The sequence below is a fragment of the Typopeltis vanoorti genome, chromosome 2 (assembly GCF_054136105.1).
Source record: "Typopeltis vanoorti isolate ZY-2024b chromosome 2, IOZ_Tvanoo_1.0, whole genome shotgun sequence".
NCBI classification, from domain to species: domain Eukaryota; kingdom Metazoa; phylum Arthropoda; class Arachnida; order Uropygi; family Thelyphonidae; genus Typopeltis; species Typopeltis vanoorti.
The window spans coordinates 171,861,468-171,885,229 of record NC_143550.1 but is presented as its reverse complement, the minus strand read 5'-3'; the positions used below and the strand labels follow the sequence as shown (position 1 = coordinate 171,885,229).

At 36.5% G+C, this 23,762-nt stretch overlaps 1 protein-coding gene across 1 annotated transcript in view; it reads left to right on the top strand.

Annotated features, from left to right (window-relative positions):
* The first annotated feature begins 606 nt into the window (after positions 1-606).
* Nop17l (PIH1 domain-containing protein Nop17-like) overlaps positions 607-23,762 on the top strand; it is a 187,808-nt gene continuing 164,652 nt past the window's right edge. The window contains exon 1 of the mRNA XM_090409634.1: positions 607-2,612. Within this exon, the coding sequence (XP_090265760.1) occupies positions 852-2,612 (1,761 nt within the window). The 5' untranslated portion in view covers positions 607-851. The remainder of the gene's footprint in view (positions 2,613-23,762) is intronic.

Here is a 23,762-nt window from a genome sequence, read left to right as displayed (position 1 = left end):
TCTCACGCTGTGTTCCTCTTTCCACCGTGAGCTTCCCCGTATGAGACTGATCAGCTAGGTTGCACTTATTCCTAGCTATTAATCATCACATAAAGCGATATTTCTCACTATAACTATTGTTGGTATCTATGCGATAGCCTGTCAATTTTTTTTTTTTTTTTTTAGTTGCAGTATTAAAACTCCTAGTTTTTTCATGGACGGAGTTTCATTGTCAAAGAGAGTCGATCTACTTGCACAGGCAAGTAGATCGACTGAAAAAAAAAGTCCAAAAAATTATATTATTTGGCGACTGGAATTAGTCTGCTGGCAAAAACGTTACCATGATATATACAACAGAATCTTCATGGATGAAGATTCACTTATATATTATGTTGTGTTGTGATTCTTTAAAAAAAAAAATACTAAGTTTTATTTAAAAAAAAGAAATTGGCAGTACTCATTGCAGTTGTCTATCTCCAAAAATAGCAATATTATCTACAAATTAACTGTGTAAAATGTATTTCTGTGATTATCAGAAAAGTTATTGATGCAATAAACAAATATTAGTATTCACAGTCATTAACTACGGTACCTTATATTATCGTCAGTAGAGAGCAGTACTATTTCCTGAAATGCTACAAACTTCCTTGGTTTTGTTTATCATCACAACATCGTACGCTATCAGTAATGAAACTGTATTTTTGTGATTCTGTTGTGTTCGTGAGTTTTTAAGTGTATTTACTCTGTAGATTTTTATGCATGCAAAATGAATCGGACTTGTTTATAAATCTGTAGTCTTTTGGGTAATATTAATTATTTGGGAATATATATATATACTTTTTAAAGTTCTTGCGCGTGTTCAGCATTTAATTATGGCTTTAAACGCCGATGACCAAGCGAAGGAGTTTAAATTTACTTCCGAAGAAATTGGTATGTTAGGAAAAGCAGTAAAAGACGAACGTTTTTGCAAACTTTTGAATGAATATGTTGAAGAGATCAGTGACCCTGAAAACCGGCGTCTCTATGAAAAAGAAATAATTACGTTAGAAAAAGAACGTGGAGTTAACGTGACCTTCGTTCACCCTGAACCTGGTTATGTTTTGAAAACAAGTACTGATAGTGGAAGGAAGGTCTTTATAAATATTTGTAAAAATGAAAATGTCGGTAAACCTAGCTATCAAAAGGCTACCGATAAACACAGTGAGAGAGGATTTTACTGGAATATTCCTTATCTTCTTGCTTCTCCTAGGGAAGATTTGGACAAGTCAGGAAAACTCTGTTCGGTGTATGATGTTTTATTTCACCCAGATACTTTGTATATGGGACAAAAAAATGTTCGTTTTAAAAATGTTACTGAGGAAACTGCTATAAATGGTGTTGAGGAGAAATTTAGTATTGTGCTAGATAAGCAAGCAATACGCTATCCGAAGTTAAAATTTAAAGGTTTGCCCGTAGCCACAATTCTGAGGACTAAGCAATCAGATTGTAAAATAGATGGAGATCTTAAAAAACCAAGTATAGAATCGGTACTAAATATTCCTCATACAAAAACCGACTTTCCTATTAAAAATAAGACACCTTCTGGCGATGGTACGATTGTTAAAAATGCAAACGTGTTCAATGATGGATTAAAAACAAACCCTGTCAAGAATGACATTCTTGTGCCGAAGTACACAGTAACTTGTCGTAACTGTGTTGATCTGCAAAATTATTCTATTATTCCAAATAGCATTGCGAGTACTCGGCCAAATGAAATTTTAGTTGAAATCGATTTGCCACAGTTGCATTCAGTTTCCAATATGAAATTGGATATTTTTCATAAAAGACTTAATTTATTATGTGATGAGGATGGAGCACATTACCATTTGGATGTAACACTTCCATATCCAGTTGATGAACCTAATGGAAATGCTAAATTTGATAAAAGCAGAAAAAAATTAATTGTGACATTGCCAGTTATTCCATTTGATGGTAGCAGTGCAAATTGTTATTTGGAAAGTGCAGCACACTCAGCAGACAGTGATTTAGGGGATTCAGGACAAGGTGACAACTTAAAACAAACAGCTGAATGTGCACTGAATTTACAAAATGAAAGCAGTAATATTGCAGTGGGTGATATGTGTTTTAAACATGAATCTGAAGAAAATACCAACAATATGAATATTAGTGCAGAACATTTAAGTTCTGAAATTGGTACCAATGATATAAATGAAGACCATAAATGTATGGTAGGTTTGCATTCTCAACAGCATGTGGCTTATTCACTACCAGAATTTTGTTGTAATCAGTCGTTAGTGATGTTAACTTTTATTCTGTTTGTTAAGAATGTTGATCCATCATCTCTTCACATTGCATCGTGCACCTCTTGTTCATCATGTCAGATTTTATTTTGCACTGTAGGCAGTGGCTTTGTGCCTTTTCATTTTTCCTTGTATCTGAAATTTGAAGAAAAACAGAAATTTAAAAATCATCATGTAGAAGTTTTGGAAAATAGTGTGGTTCTGCAGTTCACAAAAGAAGATGAATATATTGGAATGTGGTCACATTACTGGGCAGGAGTATCCCTCAACGAATTGCATGAATTTGAGTTGCTGTGTGAAGCTGTAATTACTAATCATTTGCAGGATATAAAGGTAACTTGAAATAGTATAATTGTCAAATTAGCAAATTTGAATACTAGACAATTACCTTAATCATTTTTAAATATTAATATTTTGATCTGCTTGGCTAATTGTTTGCTGTTATATGTTTAAGTCAAGAAGCTTGGAAGAGAGGAGGAACCTCTCTTCCAAATCTCTCTCCACCTGCTTTCAGTATCAGTTTTAATAATTTAGGGAAAAAAATCTCAAAATTGGTTGGCTACTAGATGCAAACGATTTCGTAAATATATGCCTTATCTGCAGGAAATTTCCTGTAATTTTCAGCGTCATGAAAATATTAATTATGGTAAGGAACATAATGCTTTACTAGAATGAAACATTTTTAACATAAATTTTTATATTAAGATAAGAGTTTGCTTTTGTTGGGTAAAAACATGTTTTCAGGGTAGAAAATTGCCATCTCTATAGGAGACTAAATCATCTTCATCTAAAAGCACTTGTAATGGTTCTTCATGTCCTAGAAAGGAATTTGATCAATGTCTTTGCTGTCTCGAGTGTCATTCTAACAACTGCACCAAGTACTGTATGGGTTTGTTGTCGTTATGTTCCATCGAGTCATTTTCGACTCCTGGTAATTCTATGAACATACATTCTCCATTCAGATCTGTCCCTGGCCATATCTTTCAGAATTTCCAAGTGCATTCCAGTTGCTTCTTTAACTCCATCCACCCATCTAATTCTTGGTCTTCCTCTTCTCCTGCTTTCATCAACTTTAGCAAGCATCATCTTCTTCTCCAGACTGTCATTTGCTCACATAATATGTCCAAAGTATGACAATTTTTGCTTGATGATCATAGCTTCGAGGAAACAATCTGGCTTTATTCTGTCTATCACTGATTTATTGGTTTACTTTACAGTTCATGGTATTCTTAGTAAGTATCTCCAAACCCATAATTTAAATGCATCTATCTTCCTTCTTTCACTGTTTCTCAGGGTCCAACTTTCACATCCATTCAGTACCACAGGGAATACCATTGCTTTCATGATTCTGATTTTTGTTGCGATTCTAATATCTTTATCTTTAAAGATCTTGCTTAAATTTGTCATTGCTTTCTTTCCGAGTAATAATCTTCTAACTTCTTCATTACTGTATGGGCGCTGTGTTATTAAAGTTAAAATCCATGCAGTTGTAAAGTTATGTTAGGGAAAAAAAGAGAGTACAAATGAATATGAAAGAAGTGATAAATAAGAAATATGGATGAATGTGTGAAAAAATTGGAAAGATCTTGTTAATTCATTTGAGAGCTGGAGTGAATTGAGGTAGAGGAGAGTGATAAGTGATTGGAATGCATTGCTTGAGAGTGTGGTGAATGCAGAGATAGTGAATGTATTTAAGGCACGTATGTCATGCTTGTGGCAGTGGGTCTCCTACGATCATATTTTTGAATAATTGATAATTATATGATAATGCATGTAAATAAACAAGGATGAGATGGTATAAGAGTATTTGAAAAAAATGGCTATAACATGTTATGGTGATTCTCTTGTTAGGAACGTGGTTGATGCAGTAAAAAATATTTTTGAGGTGCAGAAATTCAGGATGTGATTTGGGCTGTGAGGACACTAAAGAGAGATGAATGAAATTGTCCTCTCTCTTATTCCAAATTATGAAATATTGATCATTAAATATGAACTCAGTATTTCATATTTAATGACTAATATTTCATACTTTGTCTCAGAGTACGTCATCATGGTGATGAATAATTGCATATACAGTTAACAATAAAACTCTTAGATTAATTGATCTCAGCCACTGATAGGTGCCGGGGTGCAATTCTAGCTCACCTCCTTGTGGTGCACACTGGGCCATGCTAAAGAGCTAGAGCAACTGGTAGCCAGACCATTGTGCAATAGTGCAATCTCCTGACCATACTTACACATGAAAATTCAAAACCATCACAATAGTTCTTCCCAGAACCAGATGACAAGGAATATCGGACATATCCCTATCCACCAGTTAAATGTTGAAGGTATTAGTGCACTAAATTGTCAATGTTTTTCTAAACTCCTACAAGATGAAAACATCAATCTACTTATTCAAGAATCACGTATTGAATCTGAAGATCAAGTTAAATCTAGAGAAACAATCCCTGGTTACAATATTCTTGGTATTCTTGGAATAACTTATAATTATTGCTACGGCAACACAACATATGTCCGAAATGATATTGAGAATGCTGTACTGATGACCTCTTCTATTGATGACGAAATCCATAAGATCACTGTTAGAATAGCAGACATCATGATTGTGAATGTGTATAAACCACCTGCAACTGCTTGGTCAAATGATGTTTTACAGACATATCCCCATCCAATGATGTACTCTGGAGACTTCAATACTCACCATACTTCTTGGAAATATGACTGGAATTGATCAGAATGGGGAAACATTAATGGAATGGACAGGCGTACATCATCTCCACTTGGTTTTTGTAGCACCTTTAGATCAAGAGTTTGGAATAAGGAATATAACCCTGATTTAACATTTGTCTCCACTGGTAGTGAAAATCAACCTTTACAGGTCTCCAGACGTATTCTCGATGTTTTTCCAAATAGTCAACAGCATCCCATCTTAATGGAATTAGGCACCCAAATTCCAGTGATAACCTTATTTCCTAGACCAAGATGGAATTTTCAAAAAGCTGATTGGGAAAATTTTACTGTGGACATGCACGTCTTAGAAGAATTCCCCCAACCTACAAAAATTATACACGGCTCACTGGAGTAGTCATAGTTGTGGCAAAAAGATACATCCCTTGAGGCTGTTGAAAAGAATATGTGCCCAGATGGACTAACGAAAGCGAATCCCTGTATTGGGAATTCCTTGAGAGTAAGGATCCTGAGATAGGAGAAAAAGCTTCATAGTCTCAATTCTGCTCGTAGGGAAAAGTGGATCCAATTAACTGAGAACATAGACTTTAAACACTAGCAGAAAAGCCTGGTCGCTACTCAAGAAGCTCACCCCAAGCCCCTTTGTACCAAAGAAATCTTCATCTGTTGACCCAAATAAGATAGCTGTTTGTATTGTTTCGCTTTCTAGAACCCCTATAGATAAAGAACATACTAGAGAGGTAAAACGTGAACTAAAGGCTATGAAGGCTGGAACCCAAAAGAACTTACAATTCTCCTTGCCTTTTTCTTGTGAGGAAATATCCTTGGCGCTTCAAAACATTAAAACAGGGAAGGCTCCTGGATTTGATAATATACATAATGAATTCCTGATACGTTGTGGACCTTATGCTAGATTGTGGCTGGCCAAGTTCTTTAGCGACATACTTGAAAGTGGTTGTGTCCCTAGAGAATTTAAAATGACAAAAATTATCACCGAAGTGAAAGCTATCGCCCCATAGCCCTTTTAAGTGCAACCTACAAACTACTGGAGAGACTGGTTTTGAATAGGATCAGTGGGAAAATTTTGAAATGTATTCCAATAGAACAAGCAGGGTTCAGAAGAGATCGTAGCTGCACTTCAGTGTAAGTTATTAGCTTAATAACTTACATTGAAGCAGGGTTTCAAATATGTCTGAAGAATACTGCAATCTTTGTTAACTTGACAATGGCCTACGATACTGTCTGGAGGGAGAGACTCATATACAAATTCCTTAAGGTCATCCCATGTAAAACACTGGGGCACCTCTTAAACAAATTATTATGCGATTGATATTTCAGGGTAGTAAATGGGGGAAGTATCAGTAAACAGAGAGTGCTTAAAAATGGACTACCACAGGACTTGGTGATATCACCACTGCTTTTTAGTCTTTACATCTCAGACATCCGTGAAACAGCAGAAAGTTTGCTTATGCAGATGATTTAGCTTTGGTGATCAGTAACAAATCCATAGAAAGAACTGAAGAAATATTGATGAATGATATGTCGGCCTTATGGAATTTCTTTAAAAAATGGAGATTAATACCAAATCCTGGTAAAACTGAATGTTCTTGTTTTCACCTTAATAATAGACTTGCAAATCTAAAACCAGAGATATATGTTGATGGGACATTAATCTTGTTTAATCTAACACCTAAATACCCGTGGATAACCTTGGATAGATCTCTGTCATATAAACAACATGATGAATATCGCTGCTAAATTACGTACCAGAAATAATATAGTCCAGAAGCTCTGCGGTACTACATGGGGCCAAACACCACAACCCTACGGTGCACCGCTTTGTGACTGGTTTACAGTACATCAGAGTATGGTGCCCCTGTTTGGCTTAATAGCCACCATGTTAACAAATTAGATGTTCAACTTAATTTCAGTATGTGTTTAATAAGGGACTATATCAGAAGCACACCCTTACAATGGCTCCCCATTCTGAGCCATATTTCTCCTCCAGAATTGCGATGACAGGAAGCTCTGATTCGTGAATATAAAAAAATCTTAAATAACCAAAGCCTCCCAATACATAAGTTTATTCCAGATGCTTTATCTGATAGATTAAAATCCAGAAGACCTACCATTGGGACCGCTTGTAATCTTCTCAGTCAGAATGTCAGCTTGATGAATAAGTTGGACGCACTGTCGACTCAAGCAGTATCACCTGAAGTCCATAGCTACATAAATATTCTTCAGAAACCATCTGGATTTGACCTGCCCAGTAATATATGGAAAACCGCTAATAGGATCCCTACAGGTCATGGTGTGTGCAGAGACTTACTATCAAAGTGGGGAAAGATACCGAATCCCCACTGCCCTTGTGGAGCCGAGACCCAAATCATCCGTCATAAAGTTCAGGAATGTCAGTTAACTGCATATTCAGGTGAACCAAAGGACATTTTTGACTTATCCCAGGAGGCGATCAATTGGATTAAAAATCTAAATGTAAAAATTTTGTTTGATTCTTGTCATATATTTAATGCCTGTATTTTATCTGTTTGTCTATGTTTTACTTTATATTTATAATTTTTATATATTTATATGTTGTCCATATTCATATGTATTTCATGTTATTTCCTTTTAACCATGTGTATATGCCATACAATAAATAAATAAATAAATACTGATAGGTGCCAAGTGATAGATATTACTAGGATTCATGAGAACTAATAAATATTAATAATAAAATTTTAATAGTATTAAATAAATTTCTCAAAGTTATAATATACAGTCTTGCCATAAATACTATTACAACTTTTTCATGCGTGTGCACACACGCATGCACACATACGCGCTGCTCACAGAATTGCACAAACCCTGTTCTGCTAGTAGTGCTATGTGTAGCCAACATTTGGGTGTGTATCAGTAGAGAGAGAGAGAGAGAGAGAGTTGTCTTGCTGCATGGATTAACACACACTGGGAAGATTATAAGAACTATGTAGCTGTAATAGCACTTCACAAGGTTGGAATGTAGCTGCCTGTTATTTTCAACATGTTAAAAACGCTCAGGATCAGTAGGACTATTAACCATTATAATGATGCAGAAGACATATCTGACCACCAAAGAACAGGTTGATCATGCTGTGTTAAGATGCAACAGCTTGTGAAGACTGTGAAGGCATGCCTCCGTATTCCTGTGAGAATGCAGAAAGTGATGCAAGAGATGAATGTTTCTCAGAGAACAATGTCACTTGACATGTACTAACTGATGACCTGGGGGTGATAGCATATCATTGTTCTACTGGATACTTCCTAACACCACAACTTATACAGCAGAGGATGATAAAATCAAAGGCGCTTCTCCAGTGGTACACAAACAACAGACATAGAGTTATTTAACAGTGCCAAAATGATCAGGTATATGTCACAGATGGTTGCACAGCATGGGCCATAGCATCCAGGATTCAGAGAGGTCATTGCCCTGTGTTAGTGATGGTTTGGTGGTGGTGGTGTGTGTGTGTGTGTGGGGGGGGTAACCAAGTTGCATTTCTGTGAGAAATGAGTCAAAACTTCTGCCAGAGTGTATCAAGACACCATATTGGAACCTGTGGTTTGGCCCTGAAGAACACCTTGTTTCACAGTAGGCAGTGGACCTTCCAACAAGACTCAGTGCCTGCACACAACAGTAGTTGGAGCAAATGTGCCTTAAGACAATTGTCTTCATTAAAGTCCTGAATCCATTGGACTTAAAATTTGGTCAGAGCTTGAGAGAGTAGCCTGCAAGAAACAATACCAAACATTGCCAACCTGGAGGGAGATTTGGAGTGAGTATTGGGAGACATTTCGAACATTGAGCACTAAAAGCTGTAAAAGATTTACTGATAGAGGTTTATGGGCTGTTCAAGTTGTAACAGTATTTATGGCTAGACTAGGTATTTAGTGATAACACCCTTTATTTGGAAAGACCTGAATTTATTCCCATTTTACTCTGAAAGGAATGCAGTCTACCATTTATCTGATCCTCCAATTATCAGAATGGTAAGTTTTAATAATTGAAGTACTATTACATGGTGCTCTATCAGAAGTTGGTTAATTGAATGGTCATTGTTTTGAAGGTTGCATAAACGGTAGATTACTGTATTTGTAAGGACTTTTCATTTAAAAGTAGGTTGGCTAGTATTGTAAAAATGTTCCCTGGAATCACTAGTTTTTCATTCTGCATATTTGCAAATTGTTTAGAGAATACATCTAATTTAGAGAAATTAGAATTTAGAGAATACATCTAACCCATTTGCCTCATAGCCTTAGTTTTCTGGCATAATCTGAAACAACCAAAGCAGGATGCCACAACCTTTCCTTGAAGAGGCATTCAAATTTATATACACTTCTGTGTAGGATCTTAATGCTCTTCTGAAGAATCTTGTGATTAGAAAAGACTGTGCATGGTCAGGCTCAACTTATTAGACTAAATGTATATCTAAAAGTATATCAAAGTCACATGTTCAGAAACTCATATCTCAGCAAAATTACGGATTCACTACAGTGAGAGAGAGAGGGAGGGGGGGAGAGATTGCAGTATCTCTAAATATAATTGAATAGTTGGTGTAGATGAAATAGTGTTGAATATGTGGATGTGTTGAATAATTTTGATGAAAGAAAGGATTTATATCAGCAGAATGGTTTGCATTTGAATGGGTTTGGCCTTAATGAGATGAATTGATTGATGTGTGAGAGAGAGAGAGATTGCAGTATCTGTAAATGTAGTTGGTGTAGATGAAATAGTCTGAGATTCATTTTTATTTCGACTGTTTTTTATAGCCAGATATCTTTCCTGGCACCAACCACAGAGGGATGGTTCTGTGGACCCTTATTCTTGGCCACTCCACTGGAGTACTGATGTAAGTCCAATAGCATTTGTATCCACTCCTCTGGATATCAGACACTGCTGAAGATGGATCTTCTGCCCTTCTGACTGTTGGGGTCGAACATCATCTTCCCCTCTTCCACTTGTTCAGCCATTGTTCATCTTCACCTGTTTCCCTAGTCAGGGGCCCATACTGGGTACTATCAGCCAGGCCAGCGGAGCCCTGCAGAGAAAACATCAAAAGAGATATGGAAGAAGTTGGAGTGGAAAGGAGGGATGCCCAAGATAGAAATAAGTGGAAGAAAATTGTCTGAGCGGCAGACTCCAGAACTGCCTGAAACTAAAATGTCAGAAAGAAGAAGATAAAATAATGTTGAATATGTGGATGTGTTGAATAATTTTGATGAAAGAAAGGATTTATATCAGCAGAATGGTTTGCATTTGAATGGGTTTGGCCTTGATTGATGAGAGTGTGGAAAGTTTTTTCCCTTGGTTATGCTATAAATTAGAGATGCCAAGAAATTATATTGGTTACATCCTTTATCCAAGTGTAAGTAAACAAAGTTTGCATGTGAAGTAACTTCATGACTGGGCTACTTGTATATAGAGGCAAAAGGTCGAAACCGGTCTGGGTAGTGGCCCTTCCCATAATGCACAGCATTATATGTGTCCATAAGGATATGTGCATTGCATTATGGGATACTAAGGCAATTGATGTGAAGTCATTAGTGTCTATATATAAGTAGCCCAGTCATGGAGTTACTTCAAGCACAGACTTTGTTTGCTTACACTTGGGGTAAAGGATGAAACCAAGAATATAATTTCTTGGCATCTTTAACTTATTGATGAGAGTGTGGAAATGATGAAATAGGAAAGTAAAACAAACCTCTCAAGTTCAAATTTTACCATTTGAACTTGAGAGGTTTGTTTAAACAATACAAAGGTGAATGATGACTGCAAAAGTAAGACGATGAGATTATCTACTTATATGGAAGAAGCTAGGAGATTTCCCCCCACCCCCAGGAACTTTGGTTTTTCATTCAGGCAAACTGGCCGAAGAACATGTGCATTTAACAGACAAAAATACTATTAACAGGTGTTAGATGGCATGGTATGTTGTGTGTAGATGGAGGATTAAATAATGTAGACGGTTGTGTGGTGTAGAGTACCACCCTACAGTGAGTCAGATGTCTTTGGATGTGTCACTTAATACTAAGAGTGATGGTTTCTGCTTCTCAGAGAAAGAGTATCTATTAACATACATTGTAAATTACTCAGTAGGATGCCAGGTCTGAGTCTTGTTAAGTCTCTTCAAATGCCAGTCATATTAGGAATCAAGGGAAGAGGAGATTATTAACACCATGCCTCCATAAACTCAAAAGACTCCGCATGGGAGGTACATACTGTTGCACACAGAGTCTATCAAACTGTGCTATAAATTCATTCAGTGTATCTGCACTCACCAGAATGTCAGGCAATGCATCCTACTCACCAATCACTCTCCCCATGCAAAGAACCTCCTCCTTATGCCCCTGCTCACATCCTCCTTATACAGATTCCAGGGATGTCCCCCATTGTTCTATCCTTCTATTCCATTCTATGAAAAATTTCTATCACATTAACCTGATAACAACCCATTACCAACATAAGTGTCCCAATCATATCTCCTCTCTTTCTACTATTCACAAGGGTTTGCAAATTGCATTCCTTCAATCTCTCTCTCCCATATCCCAAAGACCCAGTCACCTTAGTTAGTCTTCTCTGGATCTTTTGTTATATGTCATCATAACCATGGGACCAAATCTGTGCACAGTAATCCATACAAGACCTAATCAAGGCTTTACACAATGTAACCAGAACATCTTTATTTCTGCATGTTAAGGTCCTCTTCATCATTGCCATAATCTGATGTGATGACTTCACAACTTGTGTAATGTGACCTCTGCTTCCGATCCTTGTTCACCACCACTCCTAGGTCTCTTGTCTCTTTAACTTTCTCCAAAATTTCCACACCAACTATATACTTTACATCGTATTGTTGCCTGCCAAATTTCAGAACCTTACACTTTGCAGAACTGAACTGACAGTTTCATACTGTTGACTCTGCATAGTCTATTTAAGTCCTCCTGTAAGGCCACAACATCTGCTTGATTCCTCATCACTCTCCCCAGTTTTGTATCATCTGCAAACATATCTCAATATCACCAGTTAAACATATCTCAATATCATTAATATACAAATTAAATAACAGTGGTCCAAAAACAGGCTCCTGCATCATGTCTTCTGGGATACTTCAGCCCCGTACACAACTTGTTGATACCTATCTGAGAGTCAGTTGCCTATTCAGCTCACTAATCTATCATCCAATTCCATTTGCTCCAGTTTAGCTACCAAATTGTGGTGTGACAATCTATCAAAAGCCTTTGCAAAATCTAAGTATACCACTATATGCATTTCCCTTGTCAATACATTTGTCTTCTTGTTATGGTACATAAATATGTTGGTAAAATACAACCTCCCTTTAGCAAACTGTTTGCTGCCAAGCAGAGAGAATACTGTTGTTATCAACCCAATTTTGAATCCTAGCTCTTGTCAACCTCTCCCATATCTTAACTCCAGTTTCAGATATACAGATTGCACTGTAATTTGTAGCCTTAATTTTATCACCATCTTTGTGAAGCAGAACAATTTTTAATTTCTTTCTACTCCTTTGGGACTTGTGCAGTTGCAAGACCTGTTAAATAAGTAAGCCAAAGCTGATGCTAATTCCCTGGCACATTCCCTTTGTACTACTGCCTTATTGACACCTGGCTTAACTCCTCGAATACGTCTTGCTTGCTCTCACCAGCCTTCTCTTATTCCATTCTCTACACTTGAGCTACTGATTTCATACTGAGAATGAAACATCCTGATAAACTTCTCACTGAATACCTTGACTATGTTTTCTGCAGCAGTTACCAATCTACCACTTTTCATCCATTAATTGCCTTTCCATATAATTTTTCTTTCTGATTTGCTAGTTTTTGTCCAAACTGCACTTCTTCTGTCCTTACCAAATGAGTCACTCTCCTGGCCTGCTTGTTTATACTCCTCGTTCAATGATTATTACCATTATTTATCTCGTGCTTCTTCTAGATTTCATGCTTAATTCCTCCATTCATTTATTTGACACCTACCCTATTCATCCTTTTGTCCTTTGGAAGATATTCACATGTTGATGCTGTTAAGTATCTGTTTGCCAGTTCCCAAGCAGCATTTATTTCTTTTCCACTTAACTCCTCATTCCATGCTATAGCTCCAAACTGCCTCCGTTATCACCAGCCTTGTAATTCCACATATAACCTTTTCTCACAGAAGTTTTCATATGGTAAGGGTGATCACACCAATTCCAGTTGGTGTGATCACTCTCACCAACTGGAGGGGATGTGTGAACTCACTCACAGTCACATTCTCTGATGAAATGATCAGGTCTAAACCTCCCGATTCACATGTGCCCTCCTTTGCATACTGCCTAAGATAGTCCTCTCTTAAGAAATTCATATTCCTTATTCCCAGTGATATCTCTTCATTTCAATCTATGCTACAATAATTAAAATTTCCCACAATAATTATCCATCTCTTCTTCACTAATCGAAGTTGATACATTTTTTAATCACTATCCTCTTCATTCTCTGGCCTATGGCAACATCCAACTAAATATGTCTTCCTGTCAACCTCCACCTGACATGCTCTCCCTAAAATTATTGCCACTATTACCCTCTTTTATGTCTACCCTATGTAGGCATAATTCCTCTGCCATCATCAGTAGCACTCCACCTCTCTCTCTCTCTCTCCACACACACACATGCACGCGACAATCGCAGAAGCTTGGACGCGAACGGATGTGCCTGAAATCGCTCCTGCTTTTACCTTGATTTTGTGTGGTATCGAACAGAAAAACTGGATGGATCTAGTATCGACTGATAGCTCGTACAGTGCTCTATTATCTAACAGTGAGTAATTTACTCTATAATTTCATAGCTCTATGCGTGTATGACTGAAATTTTATTCTATCTTTTTGAACTGAATATTGCTGTGGTCAGACTATCTATTGTTCAGCTATCTCAAACCGGTCATAATAGGATTAGGTGCTACAGCAAGGGCTAACACCCCCCCTCCCAACTGTTTCCACTGGGAGGTACAAAGGACACAAGAAACAACCTTCTGAAGCCTAATTCAATGGAAGCGTCACTTTTAGGAACAAGCAGAAAAACTGTAAGTACACTATCTTAAACTTTGTATTATATTAAAAAGGGTAGCAGTTCAATAGGAAAGCAATAACTCGCACAACTTTAAGTAACATTAAGATGGCAGCACAGGACGAATTAGAGTTTGAAAAAGCCCTAGATCTGCTGCGTAACATTGCTAAAGTAAGCGGCAATCTAAGAAATGATTTAAAAAAGGACATATTAACTGCAGTGAGTGAAATTACAAAGGTATTTAATAAAATGAAAAATGCAACTAAAGCATTGATAGAACAACAGACTACTACTACAAACAACCAGGGACAGCCTAACTTAGCTCAGCCTACTCAGCTATACTCACAAATAGTTAAAATCAACATTAAAACAAAGACGAATCGAAAACAATGCTTGTTATAAATTAATAGTCAAACCAATAGCTCAACTAAACAGTGAAGAAACCAAAAATCTTATAAAAGAAAAAATAGACCCAAGAAAAATAAAAATTGGAATCACAAAAATGAAAAGTATTAATAACGGAGGAGTGTTAATTGAATCTAAAGAAAAAGATCGATATAGACTTGCTGCATAATGAAATATCTAAGGAATGTAAAGACACATTAATAGCAAATCCCAGTAAGAAACATCTTCCAAGGCTGATAATATATGATATTCCCAGTGAAATAGATACGGACAACACAATAGACTGAATCTGCATGCAGAACGAAGAACTCTTCATCAGCGACACAAAGATGACACAGAAATTTATCATGACAAATAAAAAAATGAACAACAGAAACTTGATTATAGAAGTCAATCCAATGGTGAGGACCAAACTGTTGAAAACCGGTGTTAAAATCCTATGGAGAATTTGCCATTGCGCAGACTACGTAAGCATTCTGAGATGCTTCAACTGCAATAAATTTCACCATCATACACGAGACTGCAGGGGAAAAACCACCTGTCCATTCTGCTCTAAAGAACATAAGTTCAGCGAGTGCCCACGAAATAAGTCCGAGATGAATTGCATAAATTACCAAAATCACAACAAGCATGCCAAAACCAAAAATGACTGCAAACATATGACATTAAGCAAAGACTGCCCGACATACAACTACTACAAACAGCTCAAAATTCAAAACATAGATTATGGAAAGCAATAATAAAGCTTTGTAGAAACAGCACTACTTCCCTGCCATGTCTTCAAATAAATCTACAACGCTCTATCAAGGCTGTCAATAACTTAACAGAACTCATAAATAAAAAAAATGTACGACTGGCATTAATACAAGAACCCTACAACATGAACAACAAAATATGCGGCTTTCCAAGTAATTTTAAAATATTTTCCAAAGGATCTGAAAGAAAGAGAGCTGCAATACTCGTGGTCAACCCTGAAGTTGAGGCAATATTAATTTCTCAGCACAGCAACGAGGACTCGGTACTTATTGAAATTACTTACATTGGAAATAAAACTTTTGCTGCAAGTATGTATCTAAACTATCACACTGACATAAAATATGACTTGGAAAAAATGGGCAACATCGTGGATTTTACCATCAACCACGGCTTAATTATGGGAATAGATAGCAATGCCCATTCAGTTTTATGGTTTAACGAGAGCACAAACAATAGAGGTAAAATTTTGGAAGAGTTCATAGCATCAAATTCCATACACATACTAAACGACGACTGTAACACTCCATCATTTGAAAATACTAGAGGAAGCAGCTTCATCGATCTAACAATGGCAAACAACGCTATTTTACCCTGCATTTCTGAATGGAAATACGAAGAAGAGGAAAGCTGTTCTGACCATCGCATAGTAAGTTTCATCATCAGTAACAAAAATTTAAATGGAATAGACAACAAAAACCACCACATTAACCTCAAATACTTCACCAATAAAACCAACCTAGAGAAATTTATAAAAGCATTAAAAAGAGAATTTTCACGCTTAATCTCAGAACATCACTTTAATGCGAACAGCGAAAAACAGCTCAGCTTAGTCAAAAACCAAGCCATCTGGGCATCAGCACAAACTGATATAGACTTCCTTGCTTCTGCACTTTCATCAGGTCTGAAAAAATCCAGTGATCAAACACTCAGAACAACCAAGAAGCTAAACATCGATGGAAGAAAATCAGTACCGTGGTGGAACAACGAACTAACAGTCCTAAGAAAACGAGTCAACGCACTACCAAAGAACATGCAATAACCAAGATTTAAGAGAGAGCAGAAGAACTACTACAAAGCCAAATACAGCTATCAGTCCAAAATTACAAACGTGAAAACAGAATCATGGAAAAAATTTTGTACAGTTTCAACCGATTCCAAGGATTCAATATGGTTGAAACTGTACAAAATCTTGTTCTTGCTTGTTCAGCAAGCAAGAACAAGACAACACCTATACTATCAACTATCAAGAAAACAGACGGCACCTACACTCAAAACTTTGCAGAAACTGCAACTATTATGATAGAGAAGTTTATTCCCGATGAATCAACAGATGAAGAAATCCACAAAGCTTACAGACAAAGAATGGAAACAGATATAGTCTTTCCTGATGACGACTCATTTGAAACTAATGAAATCGAGTCAATATTAAGATCAGTGGATCCAAGAAAAACTCCTGGAGAAGACGGAATAAGCAGCGACATACTCTTAACAATGTTTCTCGAATTCCCCGAATTCATAGCAACAGTTTACAACAAATGCCTAAAAAGAGGATGATTTCCTTCAATATGGAAACACTCAAAAATTATACCTATAATCAAACCAGGTTTGCAGACCAATCAGCCTCATGAATGTTGCTGGTGAGGTACTAGAAAAACTTCTAATAAACCGAATAATGCACTATGTCTACTCAAGAAACTTATTAAACAGCAATCAATATGCATTCAGACCTCAGTCCAGCACAGTAGATGCAATTATTGAGGTGAAAGAGTTCGCAGAACACAGTCTACAGCAAAAAAAAGACGTACTACTGATCTCACTTGATGTACAAGGAGCCTTCGATGCTGCATGGTGGCTAGCCATAATCAATCAGTTAATAGATTTAAAATGCCCTAATAACTCACTCTACCTTACAAAAAATAATTTTTCAGACAGAAGAGCAACTATGACACTAAAAACCACAATTGTAACGAAAAAAGTCAAACAAGGCTGTCCGCAAGGTTCCTGCTGTGGGCCAGGTTTCTGGAACATCCAGTACAACTTGCTTTTAAGACTTCCTGTCACTGCTGAAACAAAAGTCATAGCCTTCGCCGATGATGCGATGATAATGATTCGGGGACATGACAGCTTACGGTTAAAAGTAACGTCCAATGAAGAACTCCTTAAAATTTCAGAGTGGGCATGCGAGAAGAAAGTGACCTTCAATAGCACCTAGTCTAAAGTGCTCCACATCAGTGGCGGCTGGTGAAAATTTTAAGTGGGGGCGCTGCATATACAAAAAAAAAAAAAAAAAACACTTTTTTTTCCTAATCAGTAACGAATTTATTAATAAATAAATTTACATATTAAAAATTGTTTTATTAAAAATATTTCATCCTCACCACGAACAAACACCAATAATAAAAGATTCATATCAATAGCAATGACAAGTGCAAACGAATATCGGCGTTAGATCGCAGTGCATTTGTTTCGTGTAACGATAATTGAATATAATTTATAAAAAATATAATTCTTTTCATATTTTCAACAGTGACACTCGTCATAATTCAGCCTTGTATCTATAATAAATAAATAATTATATGTTATTTTAACAAAATAAAATAAGATTTACAAAAAAATAGTTCACCATGAAGACGTGCCAATAATAAACGTGTCATATCTCACAGAAATAACGAGCGCAGGCATAAGATACACTTCCCAAGCAGTAGTGTATCTAATGACGTAACATACAACGACAAACGAATATAGGCATTAGATCGCAGTGCATTTGTTTCGTGTAACGATAATTGAAAAACTGTAATTCTTTTCATATTTTCAACTGTGACACTCGTCATAATTCAGCTTTGTATCTATAGGAAATAAATAATTATGTTATTTTAACAAAATAAAATAAGATTTACAAAAAATAGTTCACTAGGTACACTATAATAAATGTTTTATATCTCGCAAATATAAGGCACGTAAGCATACTAAAAATACACTGCCGTTTGAGCGGTTACAGTTGGGAATGACGTAACGTGCAATGACAAGAGCAAATGAATATCGGCATTAGATCGCAGTGCATTTGTTTCGTAATCTGAAGCATTAATTGAACAATTGCAATTAACTATTCAATCAATGTCAAAACATAAGCTGTAACCTTTAACATGTACTGTATTTATATAATGTTGTAAGCATTGTTATTATTTATAAACACAAACAAAATTTAATTTTTTCTTTTTTTCCTTGGGGGTGCTGCAGTGTCGCAGTGTGGAGCAGTTATGGGCCGTCACTGCTCCACATCTCACGAAAAAAATCAAAACAACCTGTAACAGTCTTCCTAAATGGAGAAGTTCTCGAGATAGGCAGTGAGCTAAAATACCTAGGAGTAACAATAGACGAAAAATTCACCTTCAATAAGCACATCTCATATGTTGCCAAAAAAAGCTTACAAATAGTAAACCTCCTAGCTAAGCCGGCATGGATTAAGTGGGGATTAGGCCAACGAGCGCTGACAATGATATATACCAGTGCTATACTACCACTGATATCTTATGCTGCACCTGCCTGGAAACATACACTAAAATCTAAGATAAACCGACAAAAACTAAACAGAGTTCAACGCCATTTATAACCATATGCATAATTAAAGGATACAGGACAATATCTTTCGAGGTGGCTTGCGTTATTGCAGCTCTAATACCAATCTGCCTGAAAATACAAGAATTATCTCTTATATATGAAGTCACTTCGAGAAGATATATCGAAAGTTATAACATCGATCCAAATTGCTACGAACGTCTGCTTCACTACAGTAAGTGGCCTCACCCAGCAAAGAAAACAAATATTAAGGAGAAGGAAAGCTCTGAAAGTGACGAATTCCAAATATACACTGACAGAAGCAAAACTGAAAGGATCGTCAGTTGTTCTTTCACTACATACAATAGACAGTCCATTATACAAGAACACTGCTCTAGACTGCATCCTCTCTGTTCCAACAACCAAGCAGAACAACTTGCTATAGTTCAGTCACTTAAATATCTCCTGGAATTAGAACTCAACACCTCTCAGCAAAAGACAGCAACAATTTACAGTGATAGTAGAAGCACTATAGACAGTATAAAAAACCAGAACAACCATATTGCATTAATAGAACAGACAAGAAATCTGGTTCGAAATCTCACTCTAGAGTGATGGGAAATCAAGTTCTGTTGGGTGAAAGTGCATACTGGAATAGCAGCAAACGAGAGAGCAGATCAGTTTGCTAAAGAAGCAGCTAGAAACGAACGGGTAGAAACAAGTTACCAGAAATTCTCGAAATATGCTATAAAAACACTTGCAGAAGAGAAAAGCCTAGACATGTGGGAAGAAGAGTGAAAAACATCAAAAAGCGGATCAACAACAAAAGAAGTCTTTCCTAGCATCAGAAGCAGACTCTGGCTGAAAAAACATGAAACATGAAAAAACATGCCATTTCTCCAGGTTTAACCACGCTACTAACGGGACACGGAAAATTAAGACACTATCTACACGGATTCTATATCCTGGAATCACCATCATGCATCTGCAGTCCACACCTTCAACAGACTGTTGACCACATACTTTACGACTGTCAGCTATTGCACTCCATCAGGATGCCCCTAATACAACACGTCATCACTTCCGGAGATAAGTGGCCAGTGTCAAAACAGAGACTTATCAAAAAGTATTACATTGAATTAATTAAATTTGCTAATAAAATCAACTTCCAGTCCTTGTGATCTAACATAAATACTGATATTATGTCAGTTATACTGTATAGTGTTAATATATGTATATATATATAATATAAATGTAAATATGAAAATTGATACAAAAATATAAATATAAATGTTAATCAGTACTTGTAAGCTACATGTAATATAAACATTGTAATGCAATGGAGCATGTAGGAATAAATTACCTCCTGGTAGGGTTACTATTGGGAGGAAAATGCACACACAGAGAGAGAGAGAGAGTGATCAAAATTAATGTATCCTTGTTTAAGGCCTTGTGGAGCACCAACTAGTAATCCAAATGCTGCTAAATTTTGCAGGAATGCATTGTGCATCATGTGGAAGCGTTATCTGAGAAAAAGAAAGTGGTTCCAAATTCAATACCCAGAGCACTGTATGATGTACCGAATGTAGATGTAGTAATTTTTCTGTGTGTGTGTGTGTAAGAAGGAGAAAAGTGGCACAATCATAAATAACACATTTTTATTCACTTCTGTTATGCATTCATGGACTGTACTGTTTAATGTGCTGCCTTTCCCACAGACTCCATTCTTTGTACAGTGTGTTCAACAGCAGAACGCAGCTGATGTGCACATGTTTCATTATGCTGTCTTTCAGTGCTGGCAAGTTACTAGGATGACCCTGATAAACCCAATCTTTGAGAAATCCCCAGAGCCAGAAGTCACGGAGTCAGATCAGATATATATGGTGGCCATGAAGTGGGAAACGCATGCTTGATCACTTTGGCTTCCATAAAATGTTCTCGAAGAACCTCCTGACTGATGTGTGGAGGAGCTGCATCCTGTTTCAAAATGACTGAATCCATGTACAGGCACTGCTATAGCTGTGGCACGACAAAATTGTTTATCATGTCGCGATACCTTTCAGCAGTAACGATCAAGTCACAGGACCCAATTGGCAAATGTCCTCAAAAAAGAATGATTCAATGATAATCATAGTTAAATCTTAAATTTTTTTCTTGGTTTTATTCGTTAACCATATATTAATAAATGATATACACAAATTGTCAACAAGTTTCACCAGCTATTCTGTCTGGCTTCTTCAGGACAAGTATGACGGTACAATAATGTTTACTAGTAAAAAAGGAAGAATGGAGTAACACAGTCAAATATTAAAACTGATGCATAACATCATAAGCATGGAGCGTGGTGTCTCAATCATTGTTTATTGAGCACATTGTATAGTTTTTAGCAAAATGAAATTCTGATAAGCTGAGTGAATTTATTAGGCTTTTCCAGATGTCTTTCAGAATCATTCTTGGATTTCTGTTTAGATTTTCTCCCGAATGGAGTGCAACCGCAGCTTCTTTGAAGTTTCTACATAGAAAATCTTCTTATATATAAGGCATGGAGCTGTTATCCCAATTGATGGTGTAGTTAGAGATCGAGAAGTGATGGGCTCATCCTGAAGTGTCTGTTCTGTTGTTCACGACCCCTATATGTTCCTTTTTTCACATTTCCAGGCTTCTTGATGTTTGGCCTATGTAATTTAATCCACAGGAACATGGGATGTTGTATACCCCTGCATATTTGAAGAAAGCATTAACCTCCCTACCGGACAATGTGGATGAAATGGTGACACCAAATTGCACTTCTTATCCATGTTATTCAATGGGTTTTAGAGCTTCATATCCAGATATATCTCGACGTTTGGCCATTTTTGTCGTGGCCAGTTGGGGGGAGGTTAATTAATGTCCTTAGGAGATCTTAAAATGTGGCATATAGTTTTGACAGGTTTGGGGGCAACTCTGACGTTGAATTTGGCCATTTTTGTTGAAACTGAGCCTTTATAAGGGATGACAATGGACGATGTATATTGTGTGACAGAAGGTTGTTGATGTGGAGGTGGAGGGTTCCTATGAAGAATCTTTTTGATTATATTTTTTGGGTAACTGTTGTTTACTAGTGTTTGAATATGAGAGGTTCATCAAGGAGATCTTTTTCTTCTGAGATAATATTGGTCGCTCTATTTTTAAACATATGTATAGTACGCCCACATTTTCGAGAGCTTCGCTTGGTGACTTGCCAAGAATAGGAGATTCATGCTGAAGGGGAGAAAAATGAAGGATGTACAAATTGTTTGCCAACACGTGAAATCACGTGCTTTATGGGTAAAATTTTCCAACTGTTATACAAACAAAATAGTTACCACTTTAAAAATTACAATGATGATAAAAGAGAAGTTAATTTTCCAACGTGTAATAATAAACAACTCATCCCACAATAGGGATTGATTAGCCTATCATCGGAATGGATTCTCCTCCTATTGACATGCACAGAAGTGTTGAAGGGTCTCGTATCTGTGGGCGTACTATATTATGCTGAGTTTTTGCGCAATATGGTGAGATGATTTGAAGTGCAGGTAACGTTCAGTGTCTGTTTGTTTTCGATAGATTGTGAGATGGATTTGTCCATTCTCTTGTTTCTTTATTAGTGAATCTAGAAAAGGCAATTGATTATTCTTTTCCAGCTCTAACATGAACTTTATTTTTTGGTGGAAAGAATTTATTTTTGTAGGGAAATCAAATAAGGTATTTTCTGTGCCTTTCCAAATAATGAAAACATCATCTATGTATCTCCACCAAACCAACAGTTTTGGATTTACTTTGGAAAGGATGTCAGCTTCTAGTTTTTCCATGAAACAGATCAGTGCAGGGAGGTTATAAGGGACTGCCTATGGCTAAGCCATCAAGTTGTTCATAAATTGTATTATTCCCTTTGAAATAATTTGATTTGAGGCAATGGCAGAAAAGCTGAGCTGTGTTATGTGGATAGAGATTTTCTATGTCTTGATAACTTCTTCAACAGGTATGATGGTGAATAAAGAGACCATGTCTAGGCTTGCAAGTATTCTGTTATTAAGATGGTGATACTTTTTAATTTTTCATTGAAATGCTTAGAATTCTTTATGAAGGAATCTGATTTTTTTATATTATCTTTCAAAAGACAGGCTAGATGTTTATTTAGTAGGAGTATTTATTTATGTAGGAGAATTTCTTCCGTCAACAATTGGGTGGAGAGGAACTCCAATTTTGTGCACTTTTGGTGCACCATATAAGCGTGGCATCAGTGGGTGTAGAGATTTCAGACTTCGTTGTAAGTCCGAAAACCACCTAGTCATGTTCTGTATTAGGAAAGTAGTCTCTTTTTGATTTTTTAAAGTTGGATTGACATTTAATATGCGATAGGTTGACGTGTCTGAAACTAACTTGGTGATCTTCGTTATGTAGTCTTTGGTGTTCAAAATAACTGTCGAGTTGCCTTTGTCTGCCTTTAGGATGATTATATCTTTGTTTTTCTAGGTTTGAGAGGGCTCGCTTCTTAGGAGGAGTTATATTAAGTTTTGGTGGTTTTGAAGTTGAAAGGATGATAGTGCTTTTTAATCGGATATCATTTGTTACTGTTTCCGAGAATGAAGAAAGTGCCTTTTCTATGTTGCTAATGAAATCAATCTTTGGAATGTGATCTGGAGTGATAGCAAAGTTGAAACCTTTCTGTAGTATGTCAGATTCTGGTTTTGATAATGTGTAGTCCGAAAGATTGAAAATAACTTTTTCATCTGGTAGGCTCGGTCTTGAGTTGTATTTTCTTTCATAAAGTCTATCGAAATTTTTAATTTGCGATTTTTTACTGGTTAGAAAAACCTTGTCATAATATTTTGAACCATGTGGTCAAGAATATTCCAAACGTTGCTCTCTATGCTGTTAGAGATGTTTTCGAAAAGTTCTAAGCATTTGAGGTCTATTAATAGTTAAAAACTTGGGAATGATATTGAACTGTCTACATCTTTT